At 34.7% G+C, this 15,446-nt stretch overlaps 1 protein-coding gene across 1 annotated transcript in view; it reads right to left on the bottom strand.

Moving 5' to 3' along the window:
* The window catches only part of LOC148954709 (uncharacterized), a 141,457-nt gene that overhangs the window by 11,057 nt on the left and 114,954 nt on the right, over positions 1-15,446 (bottom strand). Inside the window, exon 7 of the mRNA XM_089086468.1 lies at positions 2,216-2,457. Coding sequence (XP_088942594.1) covers positions 2,216-2,457 — 242 coding nt within the window. The remainder of the gene's footprint in view (positions 1-2,215; positions 2,458-15,446) is intronic.

Genomic DNA, 15,446 nt, shown 5'->3' with positions numbered 1-15,446 from the left:
GGAGATTATAGCTTTGAGTAGGACACTCCCCTCACAGTCTTCAGGGCAAGGGTTATAAGTTATGCCCTGGGGCATATAAGGTTTTTATTGAAATCTTTGTCGTAGAAACTTGAAAAAGGGCTCATTCGATTGGAAACTCAAAGGGCTAGTGCGCTTTTTAATAGTCGAAAGTGATTTGAGGGCAAATAACCCCCTCTCACGCCCACCTTTTCCCCGAACGCATCCAATCAAAATTTTTAGATAGCAATTTTGTTCAACGTAGGTGAAAGCTTTGGAAATTAGGTTGGGACGTTACAGTTTTGGAACTTTAAGGATGAATACCCATCCCCCCACAACCCTCAGGGCAAGGGTTGTAAGTTATGCAGTGGGAGCATGTAAGGTTTTTATAGAAATCTATGTTGTAAAAACATCAAAAAGGACTCATTCAATTGAAAATTGAAAGGGCTAGTGCCCCTTTTAATAGTCGAAATTGATTGAAGGGCAACTAACCCCCCTCTCATGCCAACCATTTCCCCAAACACATCAAATCTAAATTTTGAGATATCCATTTTGTTCAACGTAGTCGAAAGTTCTGGAAATTAGGTCTTTTAGGATGATAAATCCATCAGAGCCCTCAGTGCAAGGGTTGTAAGTTATGCCCTGGGGGCATATAAGGTTTATATAAAAAGTTGTTTTAGAAATTTCAAAAGGGGCTCATTTGATTGGAAATTGAAGTTGCCCTTTTTAATAGTCGAAAGTGAGTGGAGAGTAATTAACCCCCTCTCAAGCCCACCATTTCCCCAAACACATTCAATCAAAGTTTAGAGATAGCCATTTTGTTCAACGTAGTTGAAAGTTTTGGAAATTATATATTTAAGGATTACAAACCCCCCAGAGTCCCCATGGCAAAGGTTGTAAGTTATGCCCTGGGGGCATATAAGGTTTTTAATGATAAAGTTGATAAAAACTTCAAAGGGGCTCATTCAATTGGAAATTTATAGGGCTAGTGCTCTTTTTAATAGTTTAAAGTGAATGGAGGATAACTACCCCCCCCCCCTCGCGCCCACCATTCCCCCAAATACATCCAATCAAAATTTTCAGATAGCCATTTTGTTCAATGTAGTAGAAAGTTCTGGAAATTAGGTCTCTGAGGATGACAGCCCCCTCACAACCCGCAGGACAAGGGTTGTAAGTTATGCTCTGGGGGCATATAAAGTTTTTTATAGAACGTGTTGTCGTAGAAACGTGGTGTCGTATATAAATATATATATATATATATATATATATATATATATATATATATATATATATATATATATATATATATATATATATATATATATATATATATATATATATATATATATATATATATATATATATGATAATGGTAATAAGCTTACCTAAGCTATGGATGTCAGGTATTGTGTTATCTTGGAACGATAATTTCGACAGGACCTGTGCCTGTCATCATCAGGTTCAAATTCAAGACTCTTGCCAGAATATAAAATCAATAAATAAAATAAAACTAAAATCACTGAACAACACTAATAATAAGTCGAACCTGGAACTATTGTTGTAATATGGCCCGGGTTTTGGTAGAGGCATTGATGGCTGCTATCCTAGTAGATATCAAAAAGGTTGGGTCTTTACAAGTAGGGTGGAGTTTTTTGCGAGGTCTTAGCCTATGGGTAATGCGTTCCCAAATTTCGCTGATGCGGAACTCTCTATTGTCCTTATTAATGGCTGGTTTGTTTTTAGCAATTTCCAGAGCTTCTCTGATTTTCTGCTTTAAGAGTTGTGGAACAATAGCAATAAGTTGAGCCTGGTGAAAATCAATGGAGTGAGAAGGGTTTTCAAAAATATGATGGGCCAGTGCAGAAAAAGTATCTTCCTCTTTAAGCTTTGTTTTTTTAAGGCAGGCATCAATGGAATCAGCATGTTCTTTTAATTGGTGATGTAGAGATCTCATGGTATGACCTATATAGGTATCACCACTACTGCAAGGAATCTCATATACTCCTAGTGGATCTGAAGTGATCTTATCTTTGCCTCTGTTTAAGAAGGATGTGACAGTCATTCCAGAAGGAAAAAACACCGTAAAGCCTAGCTTAGTGAGTTTGGAGCTTAAAATTTCAGTAATCCCCTTAATATAAGGTAATGACAAAAAGGGTTTATCTTCTTCAGTCTTAGGGGAGCTCTTGGTTTTTGCGCTAATATTTCTCCTGGAGATAACCTTATCAATGACTTGTTGGGGGTAGCCATTGCCTATAAGAACATCTTTTATATGATCAAGTTCAGTCTTCATATCCAAATCAGAGGAACACACTACAAACGCTCTATCAACCAGCGAATAGACTACAGAATTTTTAATTATTGGGTGGTTATAAGAGTCATATCTCAGATATCTATCACTATGAGTTGGCTTTCTATATACACTCAAGTCAAACCTAGTTTCCCGTTTGGTAATGAGAACATCTAAGAATGGTAAACTGTGGTTATTTTCAAGTTCAATGGTGAACTTTATATCTGGATCCTGCTGGTTAAAAGTATTGAGAAAGGATCTTAATTTTTCTTCTGTCCCATTCTAAATTATTAAGCAATCATCTACATATCTCATGTAGAGTTGGAGATCCTTGAAGTCCTGCTTGAAGATATTATTTTCGATATATTGTAGAAACAGCTCACTAAGAACTGGTGCCAAGGCTGACCCCATTGGTAAGCCCCATTTCTGATTGTAGGTTTGATGCCTGAAAGTGAAGTAAGCATTGTTCAGACATAAATACGTGAGAATAATGATGTCTGTGGTGTCTAAGCTGGTCAGTTCTTTCCAGGAATCATCATTTTCCAAAGCTGACGGTAAAGCTGGTATAAGTCGGGGCGAGGGTATGCTAGTAAACAGAGATACAACATCAAAACTGCACATTGTGGTATTCTTCAATATGTTGATGCTTTTTAGCCTTTCAACTGCTTCTTTGGTATTTCTTATTGTGTGTTGACTGCTAAGAGTTATGGATCTTAAAATACCAGCCAAATACCTTTCCAACTTTTGTGTAGCTGAACCTATTGTTGACACAATAGGTCTAAGGGGAATATCTGGTTTGTGAATTTTGGGTGCACCATAAAATCTAGGAATGACCGGTCTGACAAGAATGAGTTTCCGATAAAGTTGATCATTAATCCTATTTGTGAGAATAAGATTATCCAAAGCTTTTTTGACATTATCATAAGCAACCTTTACAGACATTGACATTAAGCTTCTTCATACTCACTTTGTTGTTATTCAGGAGGTTTTTCCTTCTGGAATGACCGTCTCGGTCTCATTGAGGATTACAAAGGTATAGATAAGATCACTTCAGATCCACTAGGAGTATATGAGTATTCTCTTGCAGATTGTGGTGATACCTATCATAGGTCGTACCATGAGATCTCTACATCACCGATTAAAAGAACATGCTGATTCCATTGATGCCTGCCAAAGTATCAGTGCAAGATACTTTTTCTGCACTGGCCCATCATATTTTTGAAAACCCTTCTCACTCCGTTGATTTTCACCAGGCTCAACTTATTGCTATTGTTCCACAACTCTTAAAGCAGAAAATCAGAGAAGCTCTGGAAATTGCTAAAAACAAACCAGCTATTAATAAAGACAATGGAGAGTTCCGCATCAGCGAAATTTTGGAACCCATTACCCATAGGCTAAGAACTCACAAAAAACTCCACCCTGCTTCTATAGACCCAACCTTTTTGAGATCTACTAGGATAGCGGCCATCAAGGCCTCTACCAAAATCCGGGCCATATTACAACAATAATTCCAGGTCCGACTTATTATTAGTGTTGTTCAGTGATTTTAGTTTTATTTTATTTAGTGATTTTATATTCTGGCAAGAGTCTTGAATTTGAACCTGATGATGACAGGCACAGGTCCTGTCGAAATTATCGTTCCAAGATAACACAATACCTGACATACATAGCTTAGGTAAGCTTATTACCATTATCATGTATAAGAGTCAGGTTGGCCTCAGAGAATATTATATATGTATATATATATATATATATATATATATATATATATATATATATATATATATATATATATATATATATATATCCAAAAAAGGATTTTTGAACTTATAGGTTTCTGGAATTTTCAATCATACTATGAAAACGAAAGAAAAGAGAAAAAAAGAAGAAAAAAGGAAAAAAGATTGTGAAAATCCTATTGATTATCCTCCTATAGTAAAAATCGACGCTTAATGGTGCGCGTGCGGCGCAGCCGTACGCGCAATTTATTTTTTTTTTTTTTTTGAGCATTTAGTAAAAACAGATGCGATCTAGTAAATTTTTCCTCTCCGATTTAGTAAATTCTTCCAGGTCAGGGTGGCAACCCTGGACACAGCTTCCCCTGTTCCAAATCACTAAGCTCTGTCTACTTTTTGGGTGTTCTTTCGTAGTTTCAACAAATCAGTTTTAATTCAGTTCTATAAATCAGTTTTTATGTAAATTTATATTTTAATCCTGCATAGGGAGCAAGGCCATATCTGGAGGGGGGGGGGGTTGAAGACCCCCTCGAAATGTTTGTCCGACTCGTTAAAAAACGTAACAAAAATGAATATAAACAAACTTTTGATGCGTTTTATTTTTTTTGTATTGTTTTTTTTTTTTTCAAGCGGCCCTTGGCAGCTAACCAATCAGAACGGAATAAGGGGTCGCAGCTCCCCTTTGAAAAAGCAAGAGAACAAATGATGCATTTATTTTAAACATTTATTCTATTTCAATTCTACAAAAAAAAGCTTTTTTTACAGTTATGCTCGACGATTGTTTTCCCACTATTTTTAGTCAAAATCAGCCATTTCCCGTGTATGTGTTTTCCACACAAACTTCCAATGAAACACAAATTTATGACAACATTTAAAAAAAAATAAAAACTAAAAAACCCCAATAGATAAATTTATATAGCAAATTTAGTACTTGCTATGAATGAACAAATGGAACTTGTTTCCTGTTTTAAAACATAGTTAACAAATGGAGAAATAGTAAATAAAGAGAAAACAGGGAAAAGAAAAGAGAAACATCATGAAATGCAAGACAGTATACAAAATCAAACAATAAAAATAAATGAAAAAAAATCCCGCGAATCAACTAAAACGAAAATGATAACACTTCAACAAAACGGTTCTAGGTGTTTAACCCCCGGAAAATAACCCCCGTGGAAAATAAGGCTTTCCAAATTTGAGAACTTTATTTGAGTTTTATTATTATTTTTTTTTTAATTTCCGTTGGGGGAAGGAATTTTGGTACTTGTGTATTACGCGCCACTCACTCAAGTTTACGCTGTGTAAAATTCGAGAACACACCGTTTTTTGTTTTGTTTTTTGTTAGTTTCTTGGTTACTTTAGAAATAAATTTGGGCTGTAGATTTGCACATTAGAATGGGGGGGGGGGGGTAAAGTATAGCGGATTTGCATGCAAAATGCGTTTGGTACAATTATTCCGCATATTAGATAGATAGATAAATAAGTGTATTTTAAAGCCAAATATACGGCCAGGAACACGATAAAATAACATAAATGGAAGGCACAAATAACATAAACTTTGACCAGCGATCATCGTAAAACACTTAAATGAAACACTACAGTAACCTAGTAACAGTACTTAGTACTTGGAAAAACGTCCATTGAAAAAAAACACTTAACACTAGGAAAAAACACTTAAATGAAACATTACATTTACTTTATACTGGGAGTTTTTTCTTTTTTACCTGTAATTTTTTTCTAAAGTGATTCTATTCTTCTGTAATTTTTTAGTGGTCATATACCTAGAAAGAATTGTTTTCGGACTTCAAACCTTCCAAATACTTTACCCCCAGGTAAATACCCCCCCCCCCCGCGGAAAAGAAGGCTTTCCAAATTTGAGAATTTTATATGAGTTTTAGTTATTTAATTTCCGTTGGAAGAAGGAGTTTTGGTACTTGTGTATTATAGGCAACTCACTCAAGTTTACGCTGTGTAAAACTCGAGAACAAAATCGGTTTTTCCGTTAGTTTTTTTCAGCTTAGCGCGAGACAAGACAAAGACAAGTGACAGAATATATGGCGAATATATAATTTGGGCTATATATTTGCACATAGGGGGGGGGGATTTTTTGATAGTTTGAAGTCAGAAAACAATTCTTTCTAGGTATATGGCTACTAAAAAAATTAGAGAAGAATAGAGAGGTATCTGGAAATTTTCTTAGCTAAAAAAAAAAAAAAAAAAAAAAAAAAAAAAAAAAAAAAAAAAAAAATCCCAGTATAAAGTAAATGTGATGTTTCATTTAAATGTTTTTTTAAATAACCGCTTTTCCAATTATTAAGTACTACTATTAGGTTAATGTAGTGTTTCATTTAAGCGTTTTATGATGATCGCTCATCAAAGTTTATGTTATTTGTGTCTTTCATTTATGCTATTTTACTGTGTTCATGGCCGTGTATTTGGCTTTAGAATAATTTTATTTATCTATCTATATAAGATGCAGAATAATTGTACCAAACAAATTTTTCATGCAGACCCAATATACTTTACCCCCCCCCCCCCTACTGTGCAAATCAATAGCCCAAATTTATTTCTAAAGTAACAAAAAAACTAACGAAAAAACCGGTGTGTTCTCAAATTTTACACAGCGTAAACTTGAGTGAGTGTCGCATAATACACAAGTAACAAAATTCCTTCCCCCTACGGAAATTAAAAAAATAAAAGTCAAATAAAATTCTCAAATTTGGAAAGCCTCATTTTCCACGGGGGGGGGATTTTCTGGGGGGTATTTACCAAGGGGTATTTTCCACAGGGGGTGGTTTTTTTCCGCGGGGGGTATTTTCAGGGGGGTAATCGCCGGGGAGGGGGGGGGGTTAGTCACCGGAGGTCTATCAATTTGGAAGAACGCTTCAAAGGTATCGATGACACCAATTAAAGAGGACGGGGAATTAGCCCCCCAAGATTTTCTTCATTCTTCCATTAGATTTAGAAAAATAGTTTTTTTTGTATTTTCATTGGAAATTACTTTTTTTTTGTATTTTCATCGAAAAATTTGAAAAGTACAATGTTTTTCAGATTTGAAAAATATATTATTCCCCCTTCCCTACATTTTCACAAGCCGGTGTCACTGAAAGGTATCAAGCTCAATACCAAACAATTCAAAGTGGCTACTAATGTTGGTTTGTGCTTTTTTTTTTTTTTTTTTTTTTTTTTTTTTTTTAAATAATTATTACCAGTTAGAAAATAGTTATTTACTTAATGAGAAAATTGTGTCAAGTTTTAGATAAAATTTAAAGCTTGACCAGGTTAGCTGAAAGGCACACTTATTGGTTTGGTGTGTCTTTCAAAACACCCTGCCACCCCCTCATTGACGCCACCAACTAGGTCATACTCCTTTTTTGTTTTGATTTTTACTGCCCTTCTGTTTTCCAGGTTTCGTGAAACAATTCACGCGGTCCCATTGGAATACAGGGCATTGTCCTAACTTCTAGTTCTCCGATGAATGTTTGCCCTGTCACAACCAGATAGCCTCCCCTGGAATTAAAAACTAACAAAGCCATTTGTTTCAACAGATCATGATTAACGAACGGTCTAGATAGGCAGTCGCTTCACTGGATGAAATTTAAAATATTTTCCCATGTCTTTTGAGCCGGGAGATAAGAAAAAAATTGGAGATAATTTCGAGGGCTTTGATGATGGAATATAATGGTTTCATTTTTCTTCCGTTTATTTGTCGATCATTCCATTTAGGCTGACAAGTTCCAATATTTTCCTTTTTCTTTTTTCAAGTTAGAAACGCTAGAAAAGTGGATATTGCAGCTGACAACATCCTTTTAAAATAATTTATTAATAGCCCCTTTCATGCAACACTGAGCCTTTTCAAGAATTTCAATTTTTTAGAGGGGGGCGGTGGAGGTTCAACAACGAAAAATATTTTTCCATGCCATTTGACCGGGATGTAAGAAAACCAATGAGATAAATTTGCGGGCTTTGATGATGGAATATAATGGTTTCAATTTTTTTTTTTTGTTTAGTTGTCTATCATTCCATTTACGATGACAAGTTCCAATATTTTCTCTTTTTCATTTTTCAAGTTTGAAACACTAGAAAAGAAAAGTGGATATTAGAGCTGACGACATCCTTTTAAAATAACTTATTAATAACCCCTTTTATGCAACAAAAAAAATATAGAGGGGGGCGGGGGAGGTTCAATAACAAAAAATATTTTCCCATCTCATTTGTGCCGGGAGATAACCCAAAATTAGAGATTAAATTTCGCAAAAAAGTGCTTTACTACTATTGAACTTTCTCTAATGATAAAATAAAATAAGAACCTATAAATACTGCAACTTCTACTACTAAAAAATCACCGCAGCACCAAGCCACCGGAGGCCAACACAGCTACGTACACTCCGCCTCCATCCCAATCTACTCAAAGCCTCCCTCTTTACACCCTCCCAGGAAGTTCCCATTTCCCTTAAATTTTTTATTAAGACAGAGTTTTTGATCAATATTTAGGCTTACTAAAAAATACCTGAACTTTTCGGCTTTCCGTCCATAAGTCTTTATCAACCGAAAAAAAAGAAATGGAAAAAACGAGAAGACATGATGAAAAGAGAATAGAAGAAGAGAAGGAAAAAAAATAAAAGGGAAGAAGAGGAGAAAAGGGAGAAAAAGAAATCAAGAAGAGAATCAAACGAAGAAAATCAGAGAAAAAGAGATTCAAGAGGTTCAAGGGATATTTTCCAGGAGGTATTTTCCAGGGGGGGGGGTAAACGCCCAGCCCCATATTTTTCGGAAAGTAACCAAATTATTAAGTTTTTTTATATTCGCCGAAGTTTCTAGATATTTGAGGAATGTATTGGAGATAGAAAGAAACAGAAGTTGATCATTCCGTTGAACTATACACGTTAAGAGAGACAGCAAGTAATTAACTGCATTTACGTTTTTCGCTAAGCCTCTTTTGAATCGTGAAAAGGAAATTATCCATCCCACAAAACATGGTGGAAGCTAATCATACCTCCTATTACCCCAAGCGAAGGGCCCACTCTCCGCCACCTGGTGCAAGTTCCACAACTCTGCTTTTTACACCATATATTGAAGACCTATGACGAACCGGTTCTCTTGGCACCACATATGCGACCACGTCGAGCAATCCACCTAATATGCATCATTTTAAAAGTAGATAACCCCTCGGCCCTAAGCTTATATAAAAATTCTTGAAATAAAAGCTAAATAATTATTTGTAGTAGATCTTAAGTTGCGACTAGCGTCAATTGTGCTATTTTAAGTTTAAGTCTGTTAAGTTCTTTGTCTGTTAAGTTCTTTGTCCATTGACGCACTGGAGAACTGGTGTTTTCATTATTTTCTTTCAGCTTGAGACAAAACAAAGAAAAGTGACAGAATAGTTGAGAAATATATAATTTGGGCTATATATTTACACATTAGGGGGGTTTAGGGTAAAGTATTGCGGGTCTGCATGCAAAATGTGTTAGGTACAATTATTCTCTATATTATGAAGTAAGAATTTTTTTATAACTTCACACTGTCCAAATACTTTACCCTGACCCCCCCCCCCCCTAATGTGCAAATATATAGCCAAAATTATAGGTAACATAGGCGCAATAACAGACATGTGCCAACCTTTCTTAAGTAAACTTAAGTATCTAGCTTTTTTAAGTACTTAAACATTTTAAGTCAAGCATTCTCTCCAAGCCATAACTTACATGGTAGCTAATTTTTCTATCGCTCGGGCTTCCAAAGCTTAGCCTCAATTCATGAAAATAAGGGGGGGGGATTTTTTGTTTATTTATGTATTCATTGGAAATACCACAATTTTTTTTTAAATGAAAATAACCACCAAAAAGGTATCTTCCAAAATCCATTTTTGTATTTTTTTTTTAATATTTATCCAGTTTACTCATTTTTATCATTTTCCACTTAAACTTTGGAAAGGCTAGTTCATGCCATAAAAAGCTACATGTAGCCTAGCTACAATGTATAAAGCTACAAATATAGCCTAGCCATATAGGCTACAACTGTAAGTTAATTGTAAAAAATATCTTCTTTTTTCTGTTTTCAGCATACTTTTATTTAATAAAACTACAACGTATCCACGAATAAAACAAAAATGAATCGAAATAGAAGTTTGCTGAAATTTTTAGCTACGCTAAAAAGTTTAAACAACATTTTAACAAACGTTTAATATATTTTAACGTGTTATTTAAATAAAAATACGTTTAAACGTTTAATAACATATCCATGAGCCATACTGAAGCTGCAGATGCATCAATGCCGTACGTTGGGAGGGGTTGATTGTTTACCCCCTTCCTCTTCATGAGAAAATTACACAGATAGGCGCAGTTTTACATAATCAATGAAAAAAAAAACACTTTTTCCGTTTCTTAAGTTTCTTAAATTTCATTCTCTTTTTACTCTGATTTTTAGTCCCTTTGTGTACTTTTTAAAAATTATTTTCCTTTATAGAGACTCATCTATTTCTCAGCGAAAAAAATTGTGATAAATAAGTGCAGCTAAAAAAAAAAGCCAGCCAAGCTTTTTCACGGTAATTAAATTCTATCTATGTAAGTTGGAATTCTAAACTATAGCTTCTTTAACTTAATATAAGTCCGATATTTTTCTCCCTCCCTAAGACCCTAAATGATTGACCCATACTCTATTTTTATATAAAAAAAATCATATTTAATTAAAACATATGTCCAACTTAAACAGTATCTTTGTCTAGAAAGCACGTCTCAAATCCTCCCCCTTCATCCCTTTTAAAGTCATTTTAGGATACCATGCGTAATGAATTTCCATCTCGCTTGCTTGGAAATGGCAAGAATAATGCTTTGATAAGCAACGAAACGGAAGTTTCCCCAAAGCAAGACACCTGTCAAGATCTTAGAAATGTCTAATTATTTTGCCAAGTAGCTTGAAAACAGAAAACATCTTTAAGTGATAACTTTTAAACAAGAACGGGAAAACAAGTGAATAAATTATCAGATGCGATAAAGCAGATATCAAGAGGGGTTTCGCACTAAGCAATTCGATATACATTAAGGAGTGAAGGGATAGCCGCTTTCCAAAATCGTGTACAGTAAGTGGCGTGCGCCACCTTTGCAAGAAGCATTTAATCGGTAGTGTTGTGTGTTTCAAGCTTGATGCGAAAAGGCACAGCGCGATTTTTTCTGTTCTCAACTTTTTTTTCGCAACTCTCAATTAATTCTCAACTTTTTTTATTTTTCGTTTATTCTCTACCAGCAAAAACTATTCCCTACTTATTTTATTGCGTATTTTAGTTCTTCCTCTATCCGTGGAGTTGTTTTATCGATTAGGGACAGTCGGTTCGGACTGACTTATTGCTTAACGATAATCACTTAAGGCCCACTTACAATTCATACCAAAATCTAACTAGCGCTAGTTTAAGCCAATCAGTTTCCCTAGAATTTTCTGATTGGCTGAAAAGTTGTAATTCCTTATAATTTTATCGCTTAAGGCCCATTCACAATGAGACTTAACTAATACCGATATCCAACTAGCGCTAGTTTAAGCCAATCAGATTTTCCCTAGCATTTTCTGATTGCCTGATAAATTGTTACTCCATAGAATTTTGACGCTTAAGGCCCATTCACAATAAAATTTCACTAACACCGAGATCCATCTAGCGTTAGTTGAAGCCATTCAGATTTTCCCTAGAATTCACTGATTGGCTGAAAAACCGTGATTCCCTAGAATTGTATAGCTTGAGGTCCATTCACAATGAGACACTGTATGTACTGATTTGTTAACTTAATATATTATGATAATTCTCCATTGAGTTTTTTAAGCATTTTAAGGGTTCTTGTATGATAAACGCCCTACTTAATGTTGTTCATTTATTGACGTATTATAGAATCGCTTTTTTTCGTTAGTTTCTTTCAGCTTTACGTGTGTAAAGACAAAGAGAAGTGACAGAATAGAGGAAAATACATAATTTGGGCTATATATTTGCACATTAGGGGTAGGGGTAAAGTATTTGAACAGTGAGAAGTTAGAACAATTCTTAATACATAATATTATTATTACTTACTACATAATATTACTTACTACAATAATATTACTTAATAAGCGTTTTATGATGAATTACTTCATTTAAGCGTTTTATGATGATCGCTCATCAAAGTTTATGTTATTTGTGCCTTTCATTTATGTTATTTTACTGTGTTCATGGCCGTGTATTTGGCTTTAAAATAATTTTATTTATCTATCTATCTGATATGCAGAATAACGGTATCAAACACATTTTACTTACAGACCCGCGATTCTTCACCCCTTCCCCCTCTAATGTGCAAAACTATAGCCCAAAATTGTTTATAAAGTGATGAAAAAACTAACAAAAAAACCGGTGTGTTCTCGAATTTTACACAGCGTAAACTTGAGTGAGTGTCGCATAATACACAAGTAACAAAATTCCTTCCCCCTACGGAAATTAAAAAAATAAAAGTCAAATAAAATTCTCAAATTTGGAAAGCCTCATTTTCCACGGGGGGGGGGGGGATTTTCCGGGGGGTATTTACCAAGGGGTATTTTCCACAGGGGGTGGTTGAACCTTCGATCATGAACCCTGACTTCATCCACAACGCTGTCACAAGGTAATTATCTACTTAATTCTTCTGAGAAGCTGTTCACACTTTTCTGACGAAGCACTTGATTGAACATTTTTTTTGGGGGGGGGGAGAGATGACTGCAAAGAAATGGCTTATTTTTCAATTAAGGATTTGTTCAATTTTATTTTTTACATAATTACACTTATATTCTTAAAATGTTTCTTTCATTCTTCAAAATTGCGTTACTTTGCTATATTACTTTTATTCTGCCAAAAATTAACTTGTCTCTCCTTTTTTTGGAACAAAAAAAGGAGAATTATTAGTCATATTGAATATTAACAAAGCTTTGTCAGTCAAAAACAAACAGATATAATATAAGAAAAATAAAAAACTTGTTAAAGAAAAGTAAAGAGCTGTATTAAACTTAAGACCATTAAAAAATATATTCTATGATATTAAGCTAAAAAAAACCATAAATTACTATTAAAGAATAAATGACATTTTGAATTATTAAACGAAGTTATTTAAATGTTTGCGGTGATTGTTTATTTAATTTCTGTCCGTTATGGGTTTAGTTTTTTTTCATTTGTTTAGGAATTTATTTCTGATGGTCTTAGCATAATCTTGCTCTTTACTTTTCTCTGATAAACTTCTGATAAACTGTAATTTGTCCATTGCTGACAGATAGTACTGAAAATTCCCCCAGACAATCCCCCTCTCTGCAAAGCACTCCCCCCCGAAAAATGTCCATACGTTTCCCAATAACAAATACTATCTGTAAGCAATGGACAACAATAAAACTTAAAAAGGCACTTAAACTTCTATAATCGGGTTCTCTTAGTGTTTTGTAGTTAGCAAGAAAGGGAAATACCTCAAAGGGTGCATTTTAATACCAAAACATCCCAGCTCTCATTGAGCCTTCAGATAAATACAGAATTAGTGCCAAGGGAGAGACGAGCTGAGGTAAAAATTGATGTACAATCCCCAGGGCCGTAGCCAGGACTTTGGTTGGGGGGGGGGGGTACAAAAAAACTTCGAAAAATGCAGTTAAAATGTGAACTTGATTTTTAATCCTGTAGATTCCGCGGGGAGGGGGGGGTTCAAGGGATATTTTCCGGGAGGTATTTTCCAAGGGGGGGGGGGGTAAACGCCCAGCCCCATATTTTTCGGAAAGTAACCAAATTATTAAGTTTTTTTTATATTCGCCGAAGTTTCTAGATATTTGAGGAATGTATTGGAGATAGAAAGAAACAGAAGTTGATCATTCCGTTGAACTATACACGTTAAGAGAGACAGCAAGTAATTAACCGCATTTACGTTTTTCGCTAAGCCTCTTTTGAATCATGAAAAGGAAATTATCCATCCCACTAAACATGGTGGAAGCTAATCATACCTCCTATTACCCCAAGCGAAGGGCCCACTCTCCGCCACCTGGTGCAAGTTCCACAACTCTGCTTTTTACACCATATATTGAAGACCTATGACGAACCGTTTCTCTTGGCACCACATATGCGACCACGTCGAGCAATCCACCTAATATGCATCATTTTAAAAGTAGATAACCCCTCGGCCCCAAGCTTATATAAAAATTCTTGAAATAAAAGCTAAATAATTATTTATAGTAGATCTTAAGTTGCGAGTAGCGTCAATTGTGCTATTTTAAGTTGAAGTCTGTTAAGTTCTGTTAAGTTCTTTGTCTGTTAAGTTCTTTGTCCATTGACGCACTGGAGAACTGGTGTTTTCATTATTTTCTTTCAGCTTGAGACAAAACAAAGAAAAGTGACAGAATAGTTGAGAAATATATAATTTGGGCTATATATTTACACATTAGGGGGGTTTAGGGTAAAGTATTGCGGGTCTGCATGCAAAATGTGTTCGGTACAATTATTCTCTATATTATGAACTAAGAATTGTTTTCTAACTTCACACTGTCCAAATACTTTACCCTGACCCCCCCCCCCCCTAATGTGCAAATATATAGCCAAAATTATAGGTAACATAGGCGCAATAACAGACATGTACCAACCTTTCTTAAGTAAACTTAAGTATCTAGCTTTTTTAAGTACTTAAACAATTTAAGTCAAGCATTCTCTCCAAGCCATAACTTACATGGTAGCTAATTTTTCTATCGCTCGGGCTTCCAAAGCCTAGCCTCAATTCATGAAAACAAGGGGGGGATTTTTTGTTAATTCATGTATTCATTGGAAATACCACAATTTTTTTTAATGAAAATAACCACCAAAAAGGTATCTTCCAAAATCCATTTTTGAATTTTTTTTTTTTTTTTAATGTTTATCCAGTTTACTCATTTTTATCATTTTCCACTTAAACTTTGGAAAGGCTAGTTCATGCCATAAAAAGCTACATGTAGCCTAGCTACAATGTATAAAGCTACAAATATAGCCTAGCCATATAGGCTACAACTGTAAGTTAATTGTAAAAAATATCTTCTTTTTTCTGCTTTCAGCATACTTTTATTTAATAAAACTACAACGTATCCACGAATAAAACAAAAATGAATCGAAATAGAAGTTTGTTGAAATTTTTAGCTACGCTAAAAAGTTTAAACAACATTTTAACAAACGTTTAATATATTTTAACGTGTTATTTAAATAAAAATACGTTTAAACGTTTAATAACATATCCATGAGCCATACTGAAGCTGCAGATGCATCAATGCCGTACGTTGGGAGGGGTTGATTGTTTACCCCTCTCCTCTCCATGAGAAAATTACACAGATAGGCGCAGTTTTACATAATCAATGAAAAAAAAACACTTTTTCCGTTTCTTAAGTTTCTTAAATTTCATTCTCTTTTTACTCTGATTTTTAGTCCCTTTGTGTACTTTTTTAAAAATTATTTTCCT

This window comes from Artemia sp. Qi Xiang Cuo, chromosome 3, assembly GCF_049724085.1.
Source record: "Artemia sp. Qi Xiang Cuo chromosome 3, ASM4972408v1, whole genome shotgun sequence".
Taxonomy (NCBI): domain Eukaryota; kingdom Metazoa; phylum Arthropoda; class Branchiopoda; order Anostraca; family Artemiidae; genus Artemia; species Artemia sp. Qi Xiang Cuo.
This window is presented reverse-complemented; position numbering and strand designations above follow the sequence as displayed.